Source organism: Aureobasidium pullulans, assembly GCF_000721785.1.
Source record: "Aureobasidium pullulans EXF-150 unplaced genomic scaffold scaffold_1, whole genome shotgun sequence".
Taxonomy (NCBI): Eukaryota; Fungi; Ascomycota; class Dothideomycetes; order Dothideales; family Saccotheciaceae; genus Aureobasidium; species Aureobasidium pullulans.
The window spans coordinates 1,561,494-1,586,206 of record NW_021941021.1 but is presented as its reverse complement, the minus strand read 5'-3'; the positions used below and the strand labels follow the sequence as shown (position 1 = coordinate 1,586,206).

Genomic DNA, 24,713 nt, shown 5'->3' with positions numbered 1-24,713 from the left:
CAAGCGGCAAGAACAATGAGCAGCGGTCAGGTGTCCACGGTATCGTCCCACGTGCCCTACACTCCAAACAGCACACGTGTTCAATCGACCGCAAGAACAACTCCCATCGCATCCTCGCCTGCGCATCCTCCGTTTATCACCACCGCCTTCCCGCTGCGTGGCGCTTATCCCCCGCCACCAGGAGGTGAACTCACTCCCGTACCTCCGTACCGATATGCAATCCCGTCATCGGTTCCAAATGGCATAAACACCGCTACTTGCTTCGACAACATACCTCAACCTACTATACAGGAGAATGGTTTACCCACCCCACATACTCCACGCATACGTAGCGTTCCAGTCCAAGGAGCTGCGTCTACTTTGGTCAACCAGATTGAAGAGCAGGAGAAGTGCCTCAAACAGCAAAAGGAGGATCGAGAGAAAGCTGCACAGAAAGCCGTCGAAGACACCGCAAAGGCCAGGAAAGCGGTAGAAACCCAGCGACTCAGAACAATACAAATGGAGCAAATGCTGCGTAGTGGAAAGTATGAGGATGCTCATCGGGAAAATCTCAGAAAGATGCAAAGAAAGGCCACAGAAAATGCAAACAAGGCTGGCTGAACACGACTGAAAAGGACAAGAAAAAAAATCATAGCATTTATTGTATGAAGAAGAGCGAGCGTTGACCACACTTTCGTTTACAATCATTGCTGGAGATTGCAATGCAGGCGTTTATGTTTCTTTTTTTTTCTTTTTCTTTTTCTTTTTTCCTTTTCCTTTGTTCATATGGGTAATATCTTCGGATTTGGGGAGGACAGACACGAATACCACGAAAGAACGATGCGATGATGCCGGATGAGAACAACACTTTTCCTTTCGATAATTTTCAACTCAATACGAAAACACAACTCAACATTGTGTCAGTTACTCGCTTCTTTAGACTTCTCTTTGCTTCATTATCATGTGTATTGCTGTTCAACATCTAAGCCTTCTCTCCTACTTGATTCTTTCATCTTTTTCGTTTTGTATGATAGCTTGTTTCGTTTTAGCGGATCTGGTGTTGGCTGCTCTTTCCTTGTAGATTGGACATTGCTGTTCTCTTTGTATGTCCGGTCGTTCTCTCCTCGTGTGAGATTTTAATCACTTGTTCTTCTTTTCTAAAAGACGAGTGTTCAAAACGCCCTCTTCTCGTTCTTTGAGTGCTTGGTGGGGACATGATAGCAAGTATACAGTGTATCCAGACAGGCAGGTAGGTAAGAATGACTAGCATTACAACAACAACGGCGACCTGTAAAAGTACAATGATGTTACAAACCCCAACGAACAATAAACACCACAAGACCAACGCAATGCAACGCTAATGCGATCAAAACTTTTGCATCAACAATACACATCCGCCCCTTTAAGCCATCCAATTCCTTCCGAATCCAGACTTTCAAGCCTCGACCCACGGACAACATACATCTACGAAGACATTTTCTTCCTAATCGAGCCAGAAATATGTCTCAATATCTTCGGACTTTTATGCTGTTCAATACCCACAGCACTGGTTCTCCTCTCCGAGAGCCCTTCACTTTTCAACTCTTTGCCTTCCTGCAATGCTTCGAACTGTGCAGGTGCGATGGAGAAGTCCATGTCTGCGTGCTCTCTAGCCTCTGCGGTCATTGGTCGTGTAGAGCTGCGACCTAATGTGCTTCCACCTTCTGAAAAGCTGTGTTTGCTGTACTCAGGGCGAGAAGATGGGGGAGGAGTGGAGACAACACGTTGACCGGTTCTAGGGCGGGCTGAGCCTGGACGTGAGGATGAGGCTGAGGAACGAGAGGAGCGGCTGGAGTTGAATGGAGATGATATCTTGCCCATGAACGACCCGAGGCGACTCTGACTGGTCTTACGTCTCAGTGAGCCTTGCGGATCGGCGGACTGAGGCCTAGGTGATGCGACACCAGGGGACTCTGAGCGAGTAGGTGCGTACGTCTCGACGTTACGCCATAGGTGAGCGTTACGGTCGCCTTGTAGGTAGTCGTTCGAGGTTACCGAGCGCAAGGGTCTATGGCGTACAGAAGCAGGGCTCTGGGCCGCGCTGTGCAGACGATCGATCTGTTCCGACATCTCCTCGAAGCGCTCAGGGCCAATGCTTAGATCTGAATCCAGCATTTCCTTCTCTCCAAGCAGTTCGGCGATTTTCTTGTCATATTCGTCGCTCAGTGCCTGGAATTGCGACTGGTGCTGACGCTGAATCTGCGACCTCCGATTGGCCAATCGCTCCGCGTGCTCAGAGACCAAGCGTGTCTCTTCGATTTGAAGCTCGTCAACATGGCCCTCGTGCGGAACAGGTACCATTTTCTTGATGCCAGTATCAACCGGTTGGGTGTAACTGGCTCTCAGCTTACTACGAGCAGCGTCGAGCTCTGTAGTATGTTGTAATTCGAGCCGCTCCTCACGCTGAGACTTCTCGTCAACCATGGCCTCAAACTTCTGCTGGTAATCATGGTTGAGCTGCTCTCGGGCTTGCTCCAGGTGGTCGACGTGCTCTCTAATCCTCTGAGTGAACAGCAGCTCCCCAGCAGTGATCACCTTACTCATATCAGAGAAATCTGAATCCGAGTGAGCAAAGTAGTCGGCGCCAGACCGCTGGCTCACGCCACCAACTGAAGTGGACCTGCTGTAAGGCACAGACTTGTTCAGGGGCGTAACTGGTCTCAGGAGACCTTGTCCTTGTTGCTTGCTAAGCGCTGCGTTCTCTGCTAGCGTTTCTTGGAGTTGCGCTTCGAGGGTCTTGAGCTTCAAGTCTGAATCAGTACCGTTGTCGACCAGGCTTTGCTTGGTTTGTTCTAACTCAATGGTAAGGTTCTCCAGTCGAGAGGCCAGAATATCGAACTCTTTTGAGCTGTCGTCCTTGTCAGAGGTTAATTGCGCAATGGTATGGGCGGCTTCTTGTCGTTCGCTCTCCACGGAGGCTAGTCTTGCTTCCAGTTCTTGCTCCTCAATCAGTCTCTTATTCAATGTCGTACGTGTCTCTTCCTCTGTCACGATACGTCTCTCTTCTTCTAGCGCGACCTGTCGTTGTCTCTCATTTTCCATCTCCCTCCTCAACACGTCCAGCTCCCCAAGTAGACTCTGCCTCTCCTCAGTGAGTTTCTGCATTCCTGCTTCCATCTGCTCCAGCTTTTGATTGGTAGTCTGGAGCTCCCCCTTTAACCCTTCGATCGCAGCTTCGTGCTCTGCCTTAGCCTCAGCTAATTGTCGGCCCCGTTCTTGCGTCTCTTGGACACTATTCTCTTGAGCCCTTGCTTCTACTTCTGTCAGTCTTTGCTTCTCTTGCTGGAGCTCTTCTTGCAGGGTTTGTTGCACACGCACGGCCGATGATTGGTTTTCTTTCTTCTCTTCCTCCAGTTTGGCAAGTTGTTGCTCGTATGATTGTACGGATTGGAGTCGGTGATCTTTGTCTTGTTGACGGACGGAGGCGATGTCCTCTTCATGGCTCTGCTTCAGCTGCGCGATTTTCATGTCTGCTTCTTCCTGGGTAGTGGTTAGCAGTTGTTGGACCTTCGCTAGTTCTTGCGAATGGTCCGATGCCATATCTGTAAGTCTGGTCACAGTTTCGCCGGCTTGAACCTCAAGAGCTGATTTATGACTGGCTTCCAACTGCTCCATGCGGGACTGCAACTCCGCTTGAGTCTTCTCAGCAGTTTGCTGTAACTCGGAAAGTTTTTCCTCATGAAGGGCGTTGGTCTCGGAGAGCTTGGCGTCTCTTTCGGTAGCATGACTGCTAAGGTCCTTCTCATGTTGTTGACGTAGGTCGTCCAGTTGAGACTGCACCTTAGCCTGTGCTTCCTCCGCGGCATGATGAGCATCGGCAACTGCCTGCTCATGGGTGCTCTTCATCTCGGTGATCTGGGCGTCTTTATTGGCGGTATGGTCATCGAGCTCCTTCCTGTGCTGTTGGCGTAGATTCTCCAGCTGTGTCTCCATCTCGCTTGCTTTGGCTTGCTCCACTTCTTCACGGACCGTGGTCAGGTGTGTCTCGTGGGTGCGCTTAACTTCAGACAGCTTCTCATCGGCTCCAACGGTATAATTGTCCAGTTCCTTCTGGTGCACTTGACGGAGGTTGTCCAATTGCGTCTGCATTTCACCGTCCTTGTCTTGCTCCACTTCCTCACGCACCTTTGAGAGCTGCGATTGGTGGGAAAGCTTGAGTTCAGATAGTTTCTCTTCGGCTTCAGCAGCGTGGCTGCCGATCGCCTTATCATGCTGCTGGCGTAAGTTGTCGAGCTGTGTCTCCATCTCATCGTTCTTGGCTTGCTCAGCCTCTGTGCGAACCACAGACAATTGGTCCTCGTGTGAACGCTTGAGTTCGGCAATCTTCTTTTCAGACTCGAATGTCTGAGACTTGAGTTCGTCCTGGTGATTCTGGCCGAGTGCCTCGATTTGAGCTTGCAGGTTGTCGTGCTTTGCTTGAGCGTCGTTCTGCACCGTGGTAGCTTCCTGGCGAAGGCTTTCAATTACCTTGTGAGCCTGTTGAGTTTCTGCGGATTTGTTCTCCACTTGCTCGCGCAGGGTAGACAACTCGGCCTCATTATCGATATGAAGTTTGCTCAGCTGCTCGTTGAGCTCCTCAACTTGTTTCTCGACAATCTGTCGAGCTTCGGCGGAGCGCTGTTCGTAAAGTTGAACGGTCTCGTCAAGCTTGCTACGATGGGCGGCTTCCAGGTCTCTGATCTCTTGCTGATGCTTCTCGATAGCTTGGGCGGAGGTATTCTCTGACGTCTTGTAAGCCTCGTCGAGTTGTGCGCGATGTTTCTCCTTCAACTCGTCGACTTCGTGCTGATGCTTCTGGGCAACTTCGGCGGAAGTTCTCTCTGAAACCTTGCGCGCCTCGACAAGCTGAGCGTTATGCTTCGTTGTGAGGACCTTGATCTCTTCCTGGTGCTTCTGGGCGGTGTCAGAGGAAGCAGATTCAGATGTCTTATGGGCCTTCTCAAGCTCGGCAATATGCTTCGCCTTCAGTTCATCAATTTGCTGCTGGTGCTTCTGATTAGCATCTGCAGAGGAAGTCTCTGACGCCTTCTGCGCTTCTTCGAGCTGAACACTGTGCTGAGCTTTCAGGTCCTCAATTTGCTGCTTATGTTTCTGCATAATTTGAGTAGAAGTGGTCTCTGATGTCTTACGGACCTCGTCTAGCTCAGCGCGATGTTTGGACTCGAGATCTTCAATCTTCTGTGTGTGCTTCTTGGTAATATCAGCAGAAGTAGCCTCTGATGCTTCTTGAGCCTCAGCAAGCTGGGTACGATGCTTGATCTCGAGGTCCTTGATCTCTGCCTGATACTTCTGAGCAGCGTCGGCTGAGGCAGATTCAGATGTTGTCTTTGCCTCATCGAGCTTCCCGAGAAGCTTGGTTTCGGTGTCTCTGAGAGCAGCGCGGTGAGTCTCTTCAAGCTGTCGAAGACGGTCCTCGTGACGCTTTTCAAGCTCAGTACGTAGAACACCGAGGTTCTTCACGTGGTTGGTCTTGATGTCCTTGAGTGCAGAGATCTGGGCGTCTTCAAGCTGTCGGATGTGGTCCTCGTGCTTCTTGTCAAGCTCACTGTGAAGGGTTTCGAGCTTCTTCGATTGTTCGTCTTCAGATGCTTGGAGTCTTTGTTCGTGTTTGGCCTCGATTTCGCGGAGTTGCTTTGAATGCTCCGCTTGGGCTTCGGCCACCGAGTTCTCAGCAATCTTAGCCTTCTCAGACGCTACTTCGATTTCTGATTGATGCTCCTGTTGGAAGCGTTCGAGTTGCTGCTTCAGTTCAGCCTGCGATTTTTCGGCCTCTTCCTTGTGGCTACGAAGACGATCCTCATGCTGCCGTCCCAAGACTTCCAACTGCTTCTGCAGCGCATTCTGGGCTGTGCTGGCCTCCTCATTGTGCTTTCGGAGCCTTTCTTCGTACTCTGCCTTCACAGCATCCATTTGCTTCTTGAGCGTGCTCTGTTCATCTTTGGCATCCTTGATCGCGCTCTCGAGCTGCACTTTGTGTTCGTCACCAAGCTTCTGGAGTTGCTGTGCAGTCTCCTCTCTGGCAATGTCGATAGCTTCTTGGCGCTGTTGCTGTTCAGATATGATTCGTGCCTCGTGAGTCTTCGTTAGATCCTGGATTTCGTTTTCGTGCTTGGCCTTAGTGGATGCGAGTTCCTTGTTGGTCGATTCAAAGTTTTTCCGGGCTTCTTGAACTTGACATGTCAGATCGTTCTGTACCTCGACGACGCGCTTCTCAGATTCGCTTGCACGACGCTCAGCGTCATCGGCGGCTTTTCTGCTTTCCTGCTGGAGACGGCGCTCTTCCTGAACTTGTGCTTCAAGTTGGCTTCGAGCCTCAACACCCTTCTCCTCGTAGCGGTTCTTGATGGCGGTGAGCATTGACTTGTGGCTTTCTGCAGCATCTTTGAGGCGCTTCTCCAGTGCAGCATAGGCTGATTCGTGTGCTTGCTTGACAGACTCAAGACTCTCGACATGTTTCTTCTCGCGTTCGTCTTGCTCAGAACGAGCCGCTTGGATCTGACGATCAGCTTCCTCCTTGGCTTGCTTCAGCTCGGTCTCTTGGGTTGCTATGGCGAATTTCCTTTCATCAAGCTGACGCTCGAGCTCAGTGATTGCGGAGCCATGAGCTTGCTTGATCTCGGCGATTTCTACTGCCGATCGGTCGGTAGAGATGTTCAACGCGTCTTCATGCTCCTGATGCAACTTTCTTATCGCCTCTGCATGATCGCGATCTGCTTGCATTCTGCTAGCTTCATTGGACCTTTCAGCCTCAGAGAGTTTCTCAGTGGCCTTTTGCAGTGCCTCCGAAATGTCTGTGAGTTCCTTCTCCTTGGCTGCGCGTAAATCGTCTAGTCGTTTCTGAGATTTTTCAAGGTGTGTCGACACTTGCGAGAGCTCTTGTTCAACCTGGTCTTTGGACTGACGCAGTGCCTCGTGCTCCTTCGATGCGGAAGACGCCTGCTCGCGGGAGGATACTAGCTCCTGTTCGACCTGAAGTTTTGATTCGCGCAACTGCTCAAGCTCATGCGCAGCCTCAGAAGCTCGCTGTTGAGAAGTAGTGAGCTGTTGCTGAATATCATCCTTGGACTTTCGAAGTTCCTTGATCTCTTCTGACAGAGAAGACACTTTGGCACGGAAGAGGGTCAAGAGTCTCTCGACTTCGTCCTTAGATTGCTGAAGCTGGGTAACATTCTGGGACAGAGCAGTCGTCTTCGCTTCGGAGGAAGCCAGGTTTTGCTCAACGTCGCTCTTTGCTTGACGAAGCTGTTCGAGCTCTCTGCCAGATCTGGATGCTTCTTCCTGCAAGACTGCCAACTTCTGCTCGATGTCCTTAGTGATCTGACGCAAGTCTTGGAGCTCTGTTGAGGTTGATGAAGCCTCTTTGCGAGAAATGACTAGTTGTTGCTCAACTTCTTGCTTGGACTGACGCAACGACTCAATCTCCTTGACAGAAGATGATGCCTGCTCCTGAGTGAATTTCAATTCCTTTTCGATGCTGCTCTTAGATTCACGGAGATGCTCGAGCTCTTGTTTTGAAGACGTGACTTCTTCTTTGAGCGAGATCAATTGTTGTTCAATCTCAAGCTTGGACTGGCGCAACTGATTGAGCTCCTCATTGAGTGACGATGCATTGTCTTGAGAAGTGGCCAATTGCAATTCAATCTCTGATATGCGTGCTCTGCTCTGATCATCGGCTTCCTCTCTCTGCTTGGCCTCCTTGATAGACTTTGCAAGCTTTCCAGCAACCTCTGCAAGTCTCGTTTTCAACGCGCTGTCTGACTCTGCTGCATGTTGACGTACGGTAGCCAGATCGTTGACAACGGCCTCATGCTGTTGTTTCAATTCATCGTGGACCTTTTGAGCATGTGTCTTGTGGTTGTCCAGTTGGCGCGCATGGTCATCTTGAGCTTTCGAAAGCTCTGACCGGATGTTGTCGAGCTCCTTGGCCTTGCTGGAAAGAGAGACTTCAATTGATCTCTGAGCCTCAGTGTGCTGATCAAGCGCTTGCTCGAGCTTGTGGACGGCGTCTTGTCTCTCCTTTTGGGTGGAAGAGAGTTGTGTCTTGGTATCGTCAAGCTCAGCGACAACGCTAGCCTTTTCACCCTTCAGTGACTGCAACTCTTCTTCAACCTTGCGCTTCTCTGCTTCGTACCCGGCGGTTGCGCTCTCCAATGCCTGAGTAGCTGCAATGAGCTGCTTCTCCAGGTCGGTGGCCTTCTGCTTGAAGGTTGCGAGTTCGGCGTCGATGTCGGCCTTGGACGATTTCAAGTTGTTCAAAGCCTGGTCTGCCTCCTGCTGCCTGGCTTGGCTGTCCTGGATGGTACTCTGAAGGCTCTCGGCGGCTTGCACGTTGGCTTCTTGGAGAGCGGCAACTTCCTTCGACTTGTCATCCAGAGAGACACGAAGCGAGGCTTCTAGTTCTGCAAGGCTCTTGATCTGAGACTTTGCTTCTGCGGCAGTGGCCAAGGCTTCGGCAATATTCTGTTCCAACTCTTGAATCTTGTCGTTGGCAGCTTGCAAAGAGGTATTGAGGCTCTCCTTATCCTTCTCGGCAGCCTTGGATGCCTCCTCAAGGTTACGAAGCGACTCGTTGGCCTCTTCGTAAAGTTTCTGGTACTTGGTGGTGTCCTCACGCAGCTGTGACAACTGGCTCTGGCTCTCCTCTTTCTCTGCGGCCAATGCCTTGTTCTTCGACACGAGTTCCTCCAGGGATTGCTTGATCTGATCCCGATGTACCTGACCTTCCTCCAGCTCTTTTGACAATTGGCTCAGCTGAGCAGCGACAGCCTCCTTCTCTTCAATCAAGATGTCGATGCGGTTCTCAGCGTTCTCCAGCCATTCTTCTCTTTCGCGCTTGACTTTCTCGAGCTCTTCCCGGACCTGAGCGAGTTCTTGCAAATGTCGGTCGTGTGCTCTTGCGAGGTCCACATCTGTGAAGGATTCATCTTCTGAATCAGGACTGGCGGGCCGGCTGGGATCTCTTGAGATGCGTATCCTCTTCTGGAGGGTTTCGAGTTCTTTGAGGATGTATTCTTGGGTGATGTTTGCGTGGAAGGCCCTTCGAAAGACTTGGTGGCTGATGTTGGAGCCGGAAGACAATCGGACGAGCTCCTTGATACGTTCTACATCTCCTGAGAGAGCGGAAGGAGCTACCGGCGACCCATTGGCACCATCGGTTGGCGATGATGACATGACCCTTGTGTCGTAGTAATGAGATTAGTTGCGATGCTCGAACCAACCAGAAATCATAACGAACGCTAAGACGCAAATGCAACAATTGCAACAAGTCAATTCAGAGAGGAATATATACAGAGGGGAGAGAAAGCATGACCTGGCGTGACAAACAGGAAATTGAACAAATTCAGGCCGCATGCTCGATTCAGGGTCCGTCCACAAGTCCGACGCTGCCCGAAGCTTTGGCTGTTCACCGCTCTCAAATCGAGACAACAAACATGGATTCAACCACTGCGCTGAAACGACCGCCTTGACAAACAACAAAATCTTTTGTTTCCATCTTCTATGCCCACGTTGTAAATGCATAAACTCGTCGATCGTGCACCGACCTCCTGCAGCCACACCGCCGCACCTGCATCGTCCATGTTGAAGCCTCAACCCTCTCGCTATGAAGTCATACCGCTCAAACGTTTTGCAAGAGAACTTCTTCTGTTTCTCGAAACACCAAAACCACCACATCGCTTGATGTCAAAAGTCTCGGAAAATTTATTTTCTGATCTCAGCAGCGCGCTGAGACCTTGACATCGAGAATGCCTTGAGCAAATGCTCTTCCTCCAAGCACAACGACATCCACATCGAACGCCATGAAAATGCACGGAATAACTTTGCAACAGCGACCGTCCGCTAAGAGTCAAGATTGAGACTGCACTCTGATTCCCTCTTCTCTTTTCCTCTTCTTCTCACCTCCCAAGATACGACGATGGCCTGGTTGACTACCATCAAAAGGGACGAAGTTTTATTGGAATGATGACTGCTCATTGAGAGCCGAATTTCGTGTCTACGTAAAAGTGTGTCTTCCATACTATTACACGTTTTCGCACCCATCTTTTTTATACGATGCTGGATTCGGTCTTTTCCTTTTTCGACTTTCCGAACGACATCAAGCGGTTGTAAGCTCCGGGGATACCCATCCACTCTTCGTTGATAGGACTCTCTCCGGTGAACATAAGAAGGTCGTACAAGAAGCCGCCAAAGACGCAACCGAAGAACGGCGATACCATAGGGATCCTGGACCTGGTCAGCATACATCAAGGATCTAGCGCTTAATCAACAAACCAAAAGTAATATCCTCCTGCAGACCAGACGCCATGGCCATATCCTAGGAAGTACGACATGAGGCGAGGACCGAAATCTCTGGCCAGGTTGATGGCATAGCCTGTTTCCCATCCCCAGCAAGCTCCGATACCGAAGATGATAAAGAAAAGGCCTAGTGGTGTAAGGTTGCCCGAGCCAAGGTTAGAATCCTGTCGAGGAAAATGTCAGTACTTTTTTCTTATCTTCTTTTCGATCGTCTTTGCGACTCAAAGGAGTTGTTCTTACATCTTTCAACGCGAAGATAAGAACTAAGCAACGTTTATTAGTACGTTTAACACATATCGACGTTGTTGGGAAGAAGCTTACACATGAGAAGTGCACTGGCGATGAATTCTGAGAAGAACATGCCCGTCCGCGTCATGAATTCGGCCGGATATGTGCAGAAGATACCGGCTGTGGAGTTCTCGCCGCCAACTGTTCGAATGCCGGCACCTCCTTCGTATGTGTCGATAGCTGATTTGTAGTTTGCATATACAACGCCGGATGCACAGCTACACAGGCATGTTAGCAACAGCCGGATATACTGGACGATATCATGGACCTACAATGCACCAAGGACCTGAGCCAACATATAGATAGGGAACTTCTTCCATGGGAACTTTCGGAAGACGCAACTGGAGAAGGTGACCGCGGGGTTGAGATGGGCTCCGCTCTTACCTCCAGCGTAGACACCCAGCATCACACCAATGCTATCACGTTGTCAGCGAAAGCGACGATCAAAAGGTTCATGGAGGACCTACCCCCAGCCCCAACTGATGGATTGGTAGTCTCCATTCTTGCCTCTACTCAGGACAACTTGAGCTACGACACCATCACCGAACATAAGGATGATGAATGTTCCAATGAACTCGGAGAAGGCGTCTTGCAAGCTCAATCGGATTCTAGGCCAAAGGAACTTCGGATCCGTTTTATCAAGAGCGGCAGCAGTCGGTGAACGGTTCAGTGGCACACCCTGTTCGACGAACTTGGGTTGAGACGCAACAGTATCATCCGAGTCGGCACGGTTGTGCTCGATGTGAGAAATCTCCAGGTCGGAGAGCTTGTCGGAAAACACATCAGAATGTTTGACGTCTGACATAATGGATGGTTGGATGAATAAGATCAAGTGAAGAATAGGAAGAAGATGCTCGACAAGATGATCAAAACAATCATTGTGCTCTGGGGAGAGCCTTTATTAATGGTCTGACACTACGATCACCTTTTTGCTTTCTCGATCCAATCCCGCCTCCCTGTCTTGGATCTGATCCCACGCAACAATACCCTTGGTAGTTCGGCAGTCGGACATGAGAGCACAAGTCACGCTATCATCACAGACCTAACCAGTCTAACCACTCAGCTTGAAGCGAACCGGATGCCGTTACAAATACGCCGTTGCTTTGATGGCAGGTACTGTACCTTGACCGCGGCTTGACTCCTGCGAAGTAAGCCACTGCCCAGCTGCTTCCCTGCAGGATTCCAGAGTGTTCACTGTGCCGACGGCTTCCAGGTGGAAAAAGCAGCCAGGAACTCCTGTACCTCCCCTCAACGTTGTTACCCCGCTGTGAGAACTTACGGCGCAACCAGTACCACTGTTTACAGTCTCAAGATCTTGTGAGATCTCGTAAGATCTCGCCTCTGACGAACTCTACAAGACATGCCCAGAAAGCAACAGTCCGCAATGAGGAGTACTCCAACAAGGCAGTGCTCGTACAGGTGAAATCTCGCTTGTCGAAAGCTAGAGCCCCGTCAATGATTACTCGCCCGTGCTTCCGGTCTCTCCGCTACTACGGACATATCACCGATGCTCGAAGACCCCAACTGCAGTAGGCATACCAAACTAGAGCGGTCGTCCAGAGAGAGTCAACGCTTAGACTTGCATCCTTTGAGCCTGGGGCCGTTTAGTCGTGCCTCCCATCAGCCCCCACGCTCGTCAGACATGAACACGTACACAATGCTACCGTAACCGCGGCGGGCTGTTTACAGCCTACAGGCATTGGTCAGAGCGGATTGAGTCCGCTGGGCGCCTAGTGTCTATACCGGGTAGGCATGGTTAGGCAAAAGTACGTATACTTTGGTGGCGTTTTGACGCCACAGCTCCATACAACGCGGCAACGCCGACTAAGTTAGGTATAATCGCGCTTCGGCGGACGTTTGCGGCTTGTACGACTCGTGAATTGACGGCGGTGTTGTCGGCAACATTCACCAAACCTAATACCCTATATCCACATCTGCAAATACGGTTGCTAATTGCCTTTTCATAACAACTAAATTACGGTTCGGAGGTCGCGTGTGACCATGGGGAAGCCGGAATGGAGGTCAGAAAGGGGTCCCTCTTACTCTCTCGCTGGATACGGCCGGACGTCGTGTCTTACAGGATCCTCCTTGGTACTTTCGTGATCAACAGAGCGATTTTGGACCTGGACAATCGCCCAGAATTTGCGGCTTAAACAGACTGAAGTTCGAAATGATCGTCGTACCTCGGTCCAGCCCGAATGGAACGTCTGGGGAATGACATGGGGTTAGTGTGAGTTTATCAGATCGGGAGATGAAAAACCGGATTCTCTGATAAATTCAAGAATTGATATGCGTAACTCGACGGAGAGAACACCTTGGCCGTGGCGCTAAAGGCTGGGGGACATGTGATTGTCGCAATATTATCCTATTCTAGCTACACCATGCACGACCCCGCAACGTTACTTGAGCTACTTGAGCAAGGAGTCAGTGTGTACATAGACCTTGTACTAGAGGAAGCGTCTCGAAGCCATTGGCATCCGTCCATCAATGCGGGGCTCCAAGCGCACGGATGGGCCATGTCTTGGAAATTTTGAAGGATTCTGCTGAGACGCAAGCATCACGAATGTTGTTGCCGGGACACGTAGGAAGGTATTTACGGCAAGTAGCTTTGATTCTGAGGTCCAGTCCCCCTCGGACCTCGCGATAGGAGATGTGGAGGCTGAAGGGACGGCCTCGAGATTTTCCGTGTTGGCAGGCACGTGGAAGGTACGTGCCGGTACTTAAGTATACTCGCACCTGCCCAAGATCTTCGAAGCTGTCATCCAAAAGCCAGAGTCTATTGTTTTCCACCTCCGCTCGTCTCTCCCTCAAACAGCACATCATGGCCGAGTTCATTGGTAGCATTGATCAAGGAACCACCAGCTCCAGGTTTCTGATCTTCAACAAGAACGGAGAGCCTGTTGCTTCCCATCAAGAAGTATGTTATCAGCAGCTAGTCCCCGAGCTCGAGCAAGTGAACTGACTGTCAACAGGAATTCTCTCAAATCTACCCTCAGCCCGGATGGCATGAACATGATCCTGAGGAGATTGTCTCTTCCGTACACAGCTGTATCGAGGGCGCAGTAGAAGCTTTCAAGAAGGATGGCAACTCAGTCGACAGCATCAAGGCCATTGGCATCACAAACCGTGAGACAAACCATCTCATTGACTTTGTGAGCATGTCACTAACCAACATGTAGAGCGCGAGACCACCGTTGTTTGGGACATCGAGTCAGGAGAGGCACTTTATAACGCCATTGTCTGGACAGACACCCGTTCCCAAGCTATCGTCAAGGAGTTGAAGTCACGAAAAGGCGCCGACGAGTTGATGCAAAAGTGTGGTCTTCCTCTGTCCACCTACCCCAGTGTGACCAAGCTTCTATGGCTGCTCAAGAACGAGCCCAAGGTGAAGGAGGCATACGAGAAGGGCACTCTTGCATTCGGAACCATTGATGCATGGCTCGTTTACAAGCTCAACGGACACGAGAAGAGAGTCTTCGTTTCTGACCCCACCAATGCGTCGCGCACCATGTTCATGGATATCCACACACTCAAGTACAACCCCGAGCTTATCGCTTTCTTCGGCGACGATGAGTTCGACCTCTCCAACATTCACATGCCCGACATCGTCAAGTCCTCTGACGCAAAGGCCTACGGTACCATCAACTCAGGAGTCCTCTCCGGTTTCAGCCTCACCGGCTGTTTGGGTGACCAGTCTGCCGCCCTGGTAGGACAAAAAGGATTCGATGCAGGCAGTGCAAAGAACACGTAAGTTGAGCTTATGCGGTGTCACATAACAGCAAACTAACAAAGAGAAAAGATACGGCACAGGTTCATTCATCTTGTACAACACCGGCAGCAAGCCCGTCATCTCTACCCACGGCCTTCTTACCACTGTTGCTTACGACTTTGACGGAACACCAAGCTACGCTCTCGAGGGATCTATCGCGGTCGCAGGCTCAGGTGTCAAGTTCTTGATGAACAACTTGGGTTTCAGCTTCGACTCACACAAGATCACCGAGCTCGCAGGCACCGTTGAGAACAACGGCGGCTTGGTCTTCGTCACAGCCTTCAGCGGTCTCTTCGCACCTTACTGGATCACCGATACCCAAGGTACCATCTTCGGTATCACCCAACATACTCAAAGAGGACACATCGCTCGCGCCACACTCGAGGCTGTCTGCTACCAGACAAAGGCCGTACTAGACGCCATGGAGAAGGACAGCGGTCACCCTCTCCAAGAGCTCAAGGTTGACGGTGGCATGTCAAACAGCGAACTGTGCATGCAAATTCAAGCCGACATTCTCGCCGAGAACAAGATCCCCATCGTCAGACCCAAGATGCGTGAGACCACCGCTCTTGGTGCCGCCATCGCTGCCGGTTTCGCCGCAGGTGTCTGGAAGAACTTTGACGAGTTGAAGGAGATCAACACCACTGGACAGACAGTCTTCGAGGCCAAGATGGACACCAAGGACAGTGCCAAGATGGTCAAGCGCTGGGAGAGAGCAGTCAACATGTGCCGAGGATGGCTTGCTGACGACGAGTGATTGAGCCTCGGGCTCTCACAAAGAAACGCTTCTCACGGTCTCATCCCTCATTTCTTTCTCCAATCTTCCAGTTTTGAATCGCAGCGCTTCGGCAGCTGCTTAGATACCATGAATAAACTTCAATTTTCAATTCATGCAACTTGACCAACGTGTGTGATATTTAGCGACAGCCAAAAGTGTCTTAACTACGAGTTCCCTGCCGGACTCGAGCGGCTGGTCAAAAAATCAATTTAACCCCAGATCTCATGAAACTTTGACAGCATGTGATGCACATCTAACGGGGAGCTGAATGGGTACGTAGAAGACCGAACAGATCCTGATGTTCTTCCTGTGATTGTTCCTGGTTCCAAATCTGCCCCATTAAACCCAAACTGCCCTGCTCGTCAACATCAACCTTAACCCCAGATCAGTCAAACTCTCCCCAGTTTTTATCAAAAGTCAAATGGAACCATGTGCTCATACCGGGTGCGTATTCAGCTGGAGCCAAGATATGGCGTTTAGTAAACAGTTTTCGAACCATAGCCATCAGCCACCATCAGTCGTGTACATTCGCCCCGGCACCCTGACAGCAAGGTTTCCACATCTCTTGAACTCCTGATATTTGTACCGAAACACAGACGGTTTTGCCGTACACGCTTTCATGATCACGCAACAGCATCTGCCGAGACGTCAAGGTACCAAACACCATCGGTTTCTTGACAGCAAAGTTTATTTTCTGAGTATGTCCGAGATTCACGGCTTCCATGAGTCAACGGTATGGTGGTATGTTTGGCAGCCGAAGATAGCCGGATCATTTGTTTGTCCGATGATTGTCTCGCACCTCTGCGTCTTGTCTTGTTCTTGTCTTTGCTCTACGGCTTCATTTTTCAAATCTACCGAGGTAGGCATTGTCTTGACCATGTGCTAGAGACCGTTGTCTGTATACGACAAGGAGAGATAGATTTATATCTGGCGAACAGATGGTTCACATTTATCCGAAGAGATCAATGAATCAGATGGAGTTCTAATATGCTTTGTCCTGCCTTATTGGCATCCCCTTGCCACGTCTTGGTTTCGATCTACCGAGGTGTCAGTTATATACGAACCATACCGTTCGACACGTTTTTCATTTGTGTCTAGGGGAGAATATGGTTGTGTCTGACGATCAGGTGGTTCGATGCATCCAAAAGAATAAACATCTTCGCCTGACTGATCACCTTACTACCTTCAAACTCCGGCACTTCCGGTGAGTGTATGTCGGTATACCACGGCTAGACGAATCAGTGATGACTCTCTGATGCTTTACCCTGCCTTACTCTTCTTTGCCCAATCATATCTTGCCCTACATCCTCGGTCTCTAGCCTACCGAGGTGATCCATAGTATACCTGTACAGCAAACGGTCTCTAGCACATACACTTTCTTCACAAGGAGAGATAAAGTTACATCTGGCAGTTGAGCACCCCATCCCTCCGGATAAATAAATTAGACATTGCTTCGAGATGGTTTGCTATGCCTCGCTATTTTGCCCCGAGTTAATCTTTAAACCTACCGAGCCGTTGGGCGTTTTGCGGAAGGGGGAGACACAGGGTTTTGGATGATTCATGTGATCGGTAGTGACGTTGCGGTATAGCCCTGGCATGCTTGGAGGTTAGAGAGAGAGCACTTCCATATAAGGAGCTTGTCGCCGACGAGGATACCGAGGCTTGATATCCAGAATCTGGTTATTGTTAGATTATGATATCGATATCTAAAAACTAGATTATAGTGTTTAAGTCTAGAGTATTAGATTAATCTGCTAAGATAGTGCTAATTAAAAGTCATCCGTGGTAGTATTCGCAACTGTAGTTTTTAGATCATCTGTTGTTTGTCAAAACATGACTTCAATTGCGGATTGAACGTGCCCGGTGCCGAAACTCGATTCTGTGTCGTGCCTTCCCCTCGACGACCATAGGAGCTGATCAGTCTCACCGAGCAGGTTACTATGGGTGCTCATTCGTAAGTTACAGTTGTTCATGGAGTGGTTCCGAGGAAGACGCATGATAGAGACGAAAAGTGAGGAGATCGATGTCGTGAAAATGTTGCTAACGGTATCACCCTGTCATCGTCCGACAACTTCCTTCAGCCCTCTCATGCAGTAGATATACCAGGTAAGTGAGAGAGAAGATCTTTTGTATTCTAGAAGTCGTGTTGTTATCCATCAACGCATCAATTCTATCTCAAATCACGATACTTTGCCTCCTCCTTCATCCTTTCCTCCACAAGCTTGATAACCTTTGCATCATAGACGTCCTCAGGTGTCTTGTCACCCTTGAGCACCAACTTCTCATGCTGCATAACTTCATCCTTGGTCATCAAGACCAAATCCTTGATTTGCAGGTTCGAGCTCTTTTGACCCTGGATTGAAGAGTCAATAAAATCGGTCTCGGGTTTGCGCCAGCGTGTGAGTGCAAGACGACTGGCAAGACCGCTGACTGCACTTCGACCGCGGTAGATTTCTTCGACAGTGTAGCCGACGTCTTCGGCGGTGATGGGGATGCGGAGACCAATGGGATCGTGAGACATGTGGCGGGCGACGCGCTCCTCGGAGCCTTGCAAACTGGCTAGAATGCCATCGTACATCTTATCCCTAGATTTCGAAGAGAGATATTCATGGGGGTAACCACTGATGGCCAACATCACGTGATTGGCAACGCAGAGACCAAAGATAGCAGGCATGGTTCCGAGCACGGGCAAGATTCTGACTCTGAACTCTGGAAGTACACCGAGTTCGCCGACGCTGCCTTTTGCATGTTCTTCGTCCGAGAGGGGGAGGAGTTGTGCCTTTCCAGGTGCGGTCTTTTCGCTGGAGAAGACGACGGGGATGCCGTCTTTGACGCCCTTTGCACGAAGTCTGCGGCGAGTGGAGCGGGAGAGAGGGTCGTCTGTGCTGTTTGAGATGTCGCCGATGAAGACACGTGTGGGATCGGATTTGCAGCCTGCACCCATGGAAGAAATGACTTTAATGTTGTGCTTGTGGCAGTAGGCGAGGAGGTCAACTTTGCTTTCGATGTTGTCAATAGCGTCGATTACGAAGTCGGGCTTGTGGCCATCTGCCCATGGTGCCAATTGGGCTTCTGCCGTTGAGCCGACGAAGAGTTCGTTTCTGCAGTCGAAGTGTGTCCAGGGTGTGATTTGTTCGAGGCGTTTGCGTAGACAGTGTACCTTTGGTGTTCCGACATCCGCAAGAGTGGCCACGGCGTGTCTGTTCAGGGAAGAAAGAGTGACTTGATCAAAGTCAATGATTCGTAGTCTTCCAGCTCCAGATCTAGCAAGAGCAGCCGCAGCGTGAGAGCCTACACCACCTACTCCAACAATGATGATGAATGCGTTTCGAAGTTTCTTCAAGCCGTCATCAGTAAGGAAGACGCGGTTACGTGCCAATTGTTCTAGGATCAGATCTATACACTCTCAGTCAGAATAATGCTCGTTTACCATATTAAAGATACCCACCTTCATCATAATCTCCCAAACGTGCCCTTGTAGCCAGAGCAGCACTTCTTTCATCCTCCTTTGTTGATTTTGAAGCATCTTGCACAGCACCACCGAAATCGTTTATCTATCAATTCATCAGTATCCCATCAAAAACTCCACATCAAAGTAAAACATACTCTTACGACATTCTCATCTTTATCGAGATCTGGAATCGAGCTCTTGAGGTCAGAAACTCGATATTGTTGCTTCGCCTTTTGCAAACCCAAAATCGCACTTCCAACCAGCAGTCCTGAGGCGACTGCGGTGGCTGCCAACTGCAGGTTATGTGACGACCTGACTTGGTCTACCCAGGATGACATCCTGCCTTTCCAATTGCGTTACACAAAAAAGTAGATATCCAGAGATAAAAAGATGGAAAGGGCACGTGAAGCCAGAAGCAGCGACTTTCGCATGTGGCTGTTTGTGGCTGATGCATCCAAAGTCACATGTCAAAGCTGTGGCGCTTTTCGAGGCTAGTGAAGTCGATAAGATCTTACATCCTCGAGTCCTCCTTTCACACAACAAGAAACCCGATACCAAGAATTGACAAGCAGTGGTAAGTACTCTATTTCTTTCGTCTTCGTGTTCAAGAGATAGTGCCGTATACTGACGTCGCTCTTGTTTCAGCATGATTCCCAATGCCGAGAAACAATCACACATCTACAGTCCCAAGCCATGCAGCATGCCGCGCTCTCGGGTCTCCCCAAGAAAACGTGGTGTGCAAAGCAACCCGGCGCACATGACTGAAAGAACGAACAGAGATCGTAAGGGATGATTGCGCATCTTGCCCATCACTTTCGGGTTTCCTTTCCTTTCTCTTTTTTCCACCTTTTCCATCATTTTTCTCATCATTCCTTTTCCACAAAACTTGTTGTTCGACGTCTTTTTTTTTTTTGGATCTGGATCTTGGAGAACACGGATTTGCGCAAAGAAAGGGGAAGTGAGAGAGGCGTGTTTAGCATTTCAAGGCGCTGCTTGACGATATCACATCTCACTCGAGCCAGAGATAGTTGGTCGGGTCCTTCTACCCTATGGGAGTTGGATCTACATCGACTCGGCAATGAGAATGAAAACAAATTGATAGTTTTCAATCGGATGGCGCTGGCTCCGTCTTTCTTGCGTTTCCTGGACGGCACGCCTTCGAGTTCTCTGCACAGACCTCAGAAGCGAAGATGCTTGCAACAACTAGGTTTGGGGAGGATATGAGAGAAGGAAGGGAGGGCAAGGGGAGGAGAACCAGTCGTCCTGTGATGATCATTACAAAAGCCAAAATTGACATGGCAGCCCGCTCGTTCACCCGAGATCTGTGGTTGTCACTGTGAGAACATTGGAGAGACTCAAATCTGAGGACACAAAAAAGACTGAGAAATGGTTGAGTTGGAAATGATGTAAGGAATATATGTAGTAGAGGCGCTTTTTTTGCTAGTGTATTTCAATCCAGCAAGCCTGCATTTTCTGAAGACACTTTTTTTCTTCGACAACGATAAAACAGAAACTGAACATGACAGAGCAGAAATAGAGGCCCTCTCAAAATCTGTCTCGTCTTCTGTTTGCGCGGAAGACAGTGTATCCAACGTATGCACCAGTTACGGCCAGACCGAACAGGACAAACTTCAAAAAGAACCAGCCCCAGCCACCACCCTCCTTCTTGCGGTACTGATTCGGCTTGTATGCGTTCTTGCTGTAGTCCTTGGGTGTACCTGCGGCACCACTAGGGCTGTACAGGTTCTTGGTCTCGACCTTGATGATGTCGTGGTTGTCGGAAAGCTCGCCAGTCTCGGCAGAGAAACCGAGGTAGGTGACGCCAGGAAGCTTGACACCAGGAACTTCGAAGCAGGGGGTCCACTCGTCTTCCTTCTTGTACATCAACTCGAGGGTGAGGGACTTCTCCTGGAAGTAGGTAATACGGGCCTTGGTGGGGGTGTTCGCATTACGGAGACCGCGTGCCTGGGCAGAATGTCAGTATGAGTTGAGCAAATGGTCTGCAGTGGCAGAGAAGATACCGAGCAACCAGCGAGCTCGTTGGCCTTGCCATCGTGTCCTTGGTCGTAGGTGGTGTGGCCATCGCCGAGCATAGCCATAACATAAGGGAAGACGACACCAGGTCTGTTGTTCTTGTATGTGTCGAAGAAGATACCGAGACCCTCAAACTTGTCCTTGTTGCCGAAGACAGGACCTTGCTGTGCTCTGTCCGTCGTCACCCACATGGCAAAGCCGTCACCGAAGAGGTTGCCCTGGCCATTGATGTCGAATTCAAGTTCGATCTCCCAGTTGGTGGCGGTCAAAGGGACTCTTGAATAGATCCATCCAGACTGCGAGGGACGGTCCGAGGTGAGACGAATGTGCTTGTCGGCGCGGATGATGGTGTCGCCGCCAAAGTCCCACCACCTGCTCTGCAAGTCCGAGTCGAGGTAAGGCTGTACCAAAGAATGCGTGCGGAGCTGTACAAGTGTCAGAAGAGGTGGTCGCGTCTCAACAGAGAGCAGTCGCAAGTCATACGGGAATGCTCTTCACGTCAGAGGTGTCTTGCGCATTAGTCCCAGCCAGCCAGGTTGCCGCAGCGGCTCCGACTAGAGACAAAAACCGCATGGCGAATGGAAATGAGCAAAAGAAACAAACGGCACCCGTGGCCTATGGAGAATGAGAATAGCTGATCTGTTCTATAAACAGCGCTAAAGGGGGTTGTTTCGTGTCATCTAGAGCTCCGCAAAGCCAAACAGTTCAAACATGCCCCGACAGGTTCGAGACTCGAGAAGCATGACGTGCATATCGACTTTTGTACTTTCAATTCCCAAATCCACAAAACATACACCCAACACATCATGTCATTCCTCGGAGGTTCAGCCGCTTCTTCAAGCGCCAGCCAGACTCAGGCCATCAAGCAGCAGGTCGCACAGGAAGCCGCCGTCGCAAACGCAAGACAGCTGGTCGAGGTACGACTGAATTGAGCTTTTCCCGTCCATGTCTCCCGCACTCGCTGACCACTGTCGCTTTAGAAACTCAACGAACACTGCTTCGAGCGCTGCATCCCCAAGCCCGGATCTTCCTTGTCATCGGGCGAATCAACCTGCTACTCGCAGTGCATGGAGAAATACATGTCGGCATGGAACGTCGTCTCCAAGCAATACATCAACCGCATACAGAGAGAGGCCGGTTCTGGTGCCCTCATGTAAATTACGCTCAAACGATATCAAGGAAATAATAGGAGGAAGGGACCAATTGTACGATATGCATATGAAGATGCGGTCCAGATAATTGTACACTATCGAGCTCAATTTCTCGAATCTTTATAAATTCGCCTTTGGAGGGGGAGGAGGGTTGGCCAATGTCTTCTGTCTCTGCGAGTAATCCTTGACAATAATGGAGCACTTGATCTCCTTGCACAAAGACTTTCTCTGGGCAGGAGGGAGAAGCGATGCGAACTCAAGGCCCGATGCTCTGCGAGTATTGTCAGCTCAGCTTCAATCTGCATGTTACCAGGGAGTATTACCTTTCCACAGCCTCAAGAGGAACCTCAAAGTCCTGCAGGGGCTTGTCGTTTGCGATTCTAGCGTTGGGCAAGACGAAAGCACCCAAGCTGACATTTCCGCCAACTCTGCCATCCTCTGCGAAGATGACCTTGTAGAAGTGTGTAGGAACAGCGACATTGGGAGGTTTGCCAATGACCTCGTAGCTAACTCTCCACTTGCCATCCGCTTCCTTCTTGGGAAGATACAAAGGTCCAGTCACAATGCGAACCGAGGGGTAGCGTCCTGTGAGACGACGGCAGAAATCCTCAAAGTGAGCCCAGTAGTCTCTGTTGAAGCCTTCGCCGACCTGAGGACACATGTTGCTCAATGCAAAGGTATCGTCCATGGCCTGCTGCGACCACTTAGCATCGGCAGCAGGGACCTGATGACCTCTGTCGTAGCCGCTGCGGAAGTAGTCCTTCAGCTTAGCACGGAACTTCTCGGGAATAGCGTCGTCCTCGACAAAGACAGAGTGCTTGCGGTCTGCATTGCTGTTCTTGAGCGAAGCAGGAGTAATGTGCTCGACGACCCAGGCAGGGTTTCTCGTTCTACGATCGTACGCGGAGGTCAAGGAAGCGGCAGCTCTCAGGTCAGACACGGGACCAGGGAATCCGTATTGATAAAGTCCGTTCGGATCGACGGGTCTTGCGGCGGCAGCAAGAGCTTCCTGGACGCCAGACTTGACAATGGGCGAGGTCGAGTTGGCCGGAGAAGGGAAAGCGACGGCGGGAGTGTTGGCCGGGCTTGCTGTCTTGCGAGGAAACAGCGCGGCAGTGGTTGCTGCTCCGAACGCGGCGCCGCCAGCGGCAACGAGTGCGAGCGTGACTTTTGACATGATATCTCGCATTCACACACGATGCCGAGGGAGACGGTCGAGGTCAAACAACAACACGTCTGTACGCGCTACAAAAAGTGCTCGTGATGCTCTAGCGCCAAACAAATCCACGCCAAGCCATCCCATCAATGTACAAACTATATGGGTACCTAGGTAATCATGCATCAATGCAGGAACGTGTTCGATCATGGCTCGGTTAGCTGCTATGGATTATACTAAATGTAAGAGACCTTCACACCCATCCCTATAGTTCTCTGCACTTTATGCAACCCACCCTGTAAGGTCCTTTTGACTCTGTCCCTGACATCGCGCCGCGCAAAGGCCAAAGTGAAAGCCATCAGAAAGAGTACGAACCGGAGCAAAACCATTGGGTTTTGCGTGACAGATTTGCCAGCATTCAAAATGGCCGCCTGCACTGTTGTAAAGACCGACCGATATACGCGTGGTGAGGGAGGCGTGGCCTTCTTCTGAGCAGGCTTCGCTTTCGATGCAGCTGTGTTTCTGTTGCCTTGTCCAGCTCTGGGATTGCTAGAAGTGGAGGGTGTTCTGTTCTGGGAGCCCGCCGTACGGGGCCTCTCCTCAGCTTCCCTCCGTTTTCTGTCCTGGTCTGCTCTGGCCTCCTCTTTCCTGCGTCGTTCATCTTCCATTCGTCTTTGCTGCATCTCCTCATCTTGACGGCGCTGGAGCTCCTTCTCTCTGATACCGTCAAGTGCCTTCTCTTCTTTCAATGTGTGAAGTGCTTGGAGGAACGCGTCTCTTCGCTCGTCGTCCAGAACCTCACTCATGCTGATGAAGTCGCGGGCATAGTCCCATTCGTCGTTTTGAGGTAGAACATGGAGAGTATAAAGCTCAAGAAGCTTGAGGCGGATGTTCAGATCGCGGGGGGTGCTCGTTCCATTCTGATGAGAGGAGTTGCGCATTGGTTGCTGAGAAGCTTCAAGGTGGGCAGCGATATCAAAGGTGGGGTTGGACAGCGCGGACAGGTATGTTTCGAGACGTTGTTGGTTCAGCTTCTGCGACGGCATATGTGCTAGGAGTAGGGTTGCGCTGTCGTGTGTTAGAAGACAAATAAGAGTATAGTTTTGGAAGCTTCGTACAGATTGACAACAACCTCGCCGTCTACCGCGCCCTCGTTTCCTTGATAGCCCTGGCGGACAACGAGGTCCCAAACAGTACCCTGACGAGCATAGGCAGCCAATTCCCGCCATTTGGTACTTCCAAAGACCAGCTTGCCCTCCTCAGGACCCAGCTCTATGATGGCATTGAGTAGAGTCAAGTAAAAGCTCCATACTTTGACTCTTGTTGTCTTGGATGCGAATGCGACAGGTGCAGCGTCGTGGTCGCTCTGTCCTTCTTGTTGCAATGGAGAGTCCGGAGCTTCCGGCGAGATGATGGGATCGATGGTAGATAAGGCTTCGTAAAGTCTACGGGTGAGAAACAATTGAGCAGCCTGGCGATAGGTTCTGGCTATATGCGAGGATTGGGCGCGCGCCGACGAAAGCGATGAGATGGACGAGGTCAAGTATTGCGACGAGAGCGAATCCTCGTACGACATGGTTGATGCCGTCGAAGCACTGGGCATGTCGCTCAAATCTTGATAGAAGTCGAGAAACGAACAGAAAGCATCCCCCTTTGTCGGCTATCAACTCATCTTCATGTGTTGCTCCCTCACCGGCTTCTGATCGTGGAATGGGCCGAGGTCCAATGACACGCCGACGCTTGGACCTCAGCATACCACCTGAGCATCATCCATT

At 50.5% G+C, this 24,713-nt stretch overlaps 8 protein-coding genes across 8 annotated transcripts; 2 read left to right on the top strand and 6 right to left on the bottom strand.

Moving 5' to 3' along the window:
* Positions 1 to 1,225: 1,225 nt before the first annotated feature.
* Positions 1,226 to 3,476, bottom strand: M438DRAFT_341448 (uncharacterized protein). Its single transcript, XM_029904509.1, has 2 exons — positions 3,337 to 3,476; positions 1,226 to 3,272 (listed from the first exon to the last, which is right to left on the bottom strand). The coding sequence occupies exon 2, from the start codon at positions 3,133 to 3,135 to the stop codon at positions 1,444 to 1,446; it is 1,692 nt and encodes a 563-aa protein (XP_029765903.1). The 5' UTR covers positions 3,136 to 3,272; positions 3,337 to 3,476; the 3' UTR covers positions 1,226 to 1,443.
* Positions 3,477 to 10,061: 6,585 nt separating this feature from the next.
* Positions 10,062 to 11,404, bottom strand: M438DRAFT_262196 (aquaglyceroporin like protein; the record flags this gene model as incomplete). The annotated part of the gene is made up of 6 exons (XM_029899798.1): positions 10,062 to 10,239; positions 10,288 to 10,475; positions 10,552 to 10,574; positions 10,633 to 10,817; positions 10,872 to 11,015; positions 11,067 to 11,404. The coding sequence occupies 6 exons, from the start codon at positions 11,402 to 11,404 to the stop codon at positions 10,062 to 10,064; spliced, it is 1,056 nt and encodes a 351-aa protein (XP_029765902.1).
* Positions 11,405 to 13,420: 2,016 nt separating this feature from the next.
* M438DRAFT_330691 (glycerol kinase) lies at positions 13,421 to 15,125 on the top strand (the record flags this gene model as incomplete). Its single annotated transcript, XM_029903344.1, has 4 exons — positions 13,421 to 13,516; positions 13,572 to 13,725; positions 13,779 to 14,346; positions 14,399 to 15,125. 4 exons carry the CDS (start codon positions 13,421 to 13,423, stop codon positions 15,123 to 15,125), a joined length of 1,545 nt encoding a protein of 514 aa, XP_029765901.1.
* Positions 15,126 to 17,159: 2,034 nt separating this feature from the next.
* M438DRAFT_361169 (uncharacterized protein) lies at positions 17,160 to 18,975 on the bottom strand. Its single transcript, XM_029907488.1, has 3 exons — positions 18,753 to 18,975; positions 18,595 to 18,700; positions 17,160 to 18,542 (listed from the first exon to the last, which is right to left on the bottom strand). Exons 1-3 carry the CDS (start codon positions 18,933 to 18,935, stop codon positions 17,317 to 17,319), a joined length of 1,515 nt encoding a protein of 504 aa, XP_029765900.1. The 5' UTR covers positions 18,936 to 18,975; the 3' UTR covers positions 17,160 to 17,316.
* A 1,167-nt stretch (positions 18,976 to 20,142) lies between these two features.
* M438DRAFT_351089 (uncharacterized protein) lies at positions 20,143 to 21,204 on the bottom strand (the record flags this gene model as incomplete). Its single annotated transcript, XM_029906692.1, has 3 exons — positions 20,143 to 20,562; positions 20,619 to 21,056; positions 21,115 to 21,204. 3 exons carry the CDS (start codon positions 21,202 to 21,204, stop codon positions 20,143 to 20,145), a joined length of 948 nt encoding a protein of 315 aa, XP_029765899.1.
* A 284-nt stretch (positions 21,205 to 21,488) lies between these two features.
* On the top strand, positions 21,489 to 21,773 carry M438DRAFT_242072 (uncharacterized protein; the record flags this gene model as incomplete). Its single annotated transcript, XM_029899553.1, has 2 exons — positions 21,489 to 21,548; positions 21,612 to 21,773. Coding segments are annotated over 2 exons (222 nt in total), but the record flags the coding sequence as incomplete, so codon positions are not given.
* Positions 21,774 to 21,902: 129 nt separating this feature from the next.
* Positions 21,903 to 22,959, bottom strand: M438DRAFT_262133 (putative mitochondrial inner membrane nuclease Nuc1; the record flags this gene model as incomplete). Its single annotated transcript, XM_029899791.1, has 2 exons — positions 21,903 to 22,053; positions 22,106 to 22,959. 2 exons carry the CDS (start codon positions 22,957 to 22,959, stop codon positions 21,903 to 21,905), a joined length of 1,005 nt encoding a protein of 334 aa, XP_029765897.1.
* A 79-nt stretch (positions 22,960 to 23,038) lies between these two features.
* M438DRAFT_287310 (uncharacterized protein) lies at positions 23,039 to 24,624 on the bottom strand. The gene is made up of 2 exons (XM_029901617.1): positions 24,057 to 24,624; positions 23,039 to 24,006 (listed from the first exon to the last, which is right to left on the bottom strand). Exons 1-2 carry the CDS (start codon positions 24,539 to 24,541, stop codon positions 23,175 to 23,177), a joined length of 1,317 nt encoding a protein of 438 aa, XP_029765896.1. The 5' UTR covers positions 24,542 to 24,624; the 3' UTR covers positions 23,039 to 23,174.
* Positions 24,625 to 24,713: the final 89 nt, after the last annotated feature.

Excerpts from the sequence above, each read along its gene's own strand:
- M438DRAFT_287310 (XM_029901617.1), bottom strand. The coding sequence starts at position 24,541 with ATGCCCAGTGCTTCGACGGCATCAACCATGTCGTACGAGGATTCGCTC. Across the intron at positions 24,007-24,056 it reads GGCGAGGTTGTTGTCAATCT|CGCAACCCTACTCCTAGCAC; the intron begins GTACGAAGCTTC and ends AACACACGACAG.
- M438DRAFT_361169 (XM_029907488.1), bottom strand. The coding sequence starts at position 18,935 with ATGTCATCCTGGGTAGACCAAGTCAGGTCGTCACATAACCTGCAGTTG. Across the intron at positions 18,701-18,752 it reads AAGATGAGAATGTCGTAAGA|ATAAACGATTTCGGTGGTGC; the intron begins GTATGTTTTACT and ends ATGAATTGATAG. Across the intron at positions 18,543-18,594 it reads TTTGGGAGATTATGATGAAG|ATCTGATCCTAGAACAATTG; the intron begins GTGGGTATCTTT and ends GAGAGTGTATAG.
- M438DRAFT_341448 (XM_029904509.1), bottom strand. The coding sequence starts at position 3,135 with ATGGAAGCAGGAATGCAGAAACTCACTGAGGAGAGGCAGAGTCTACTT.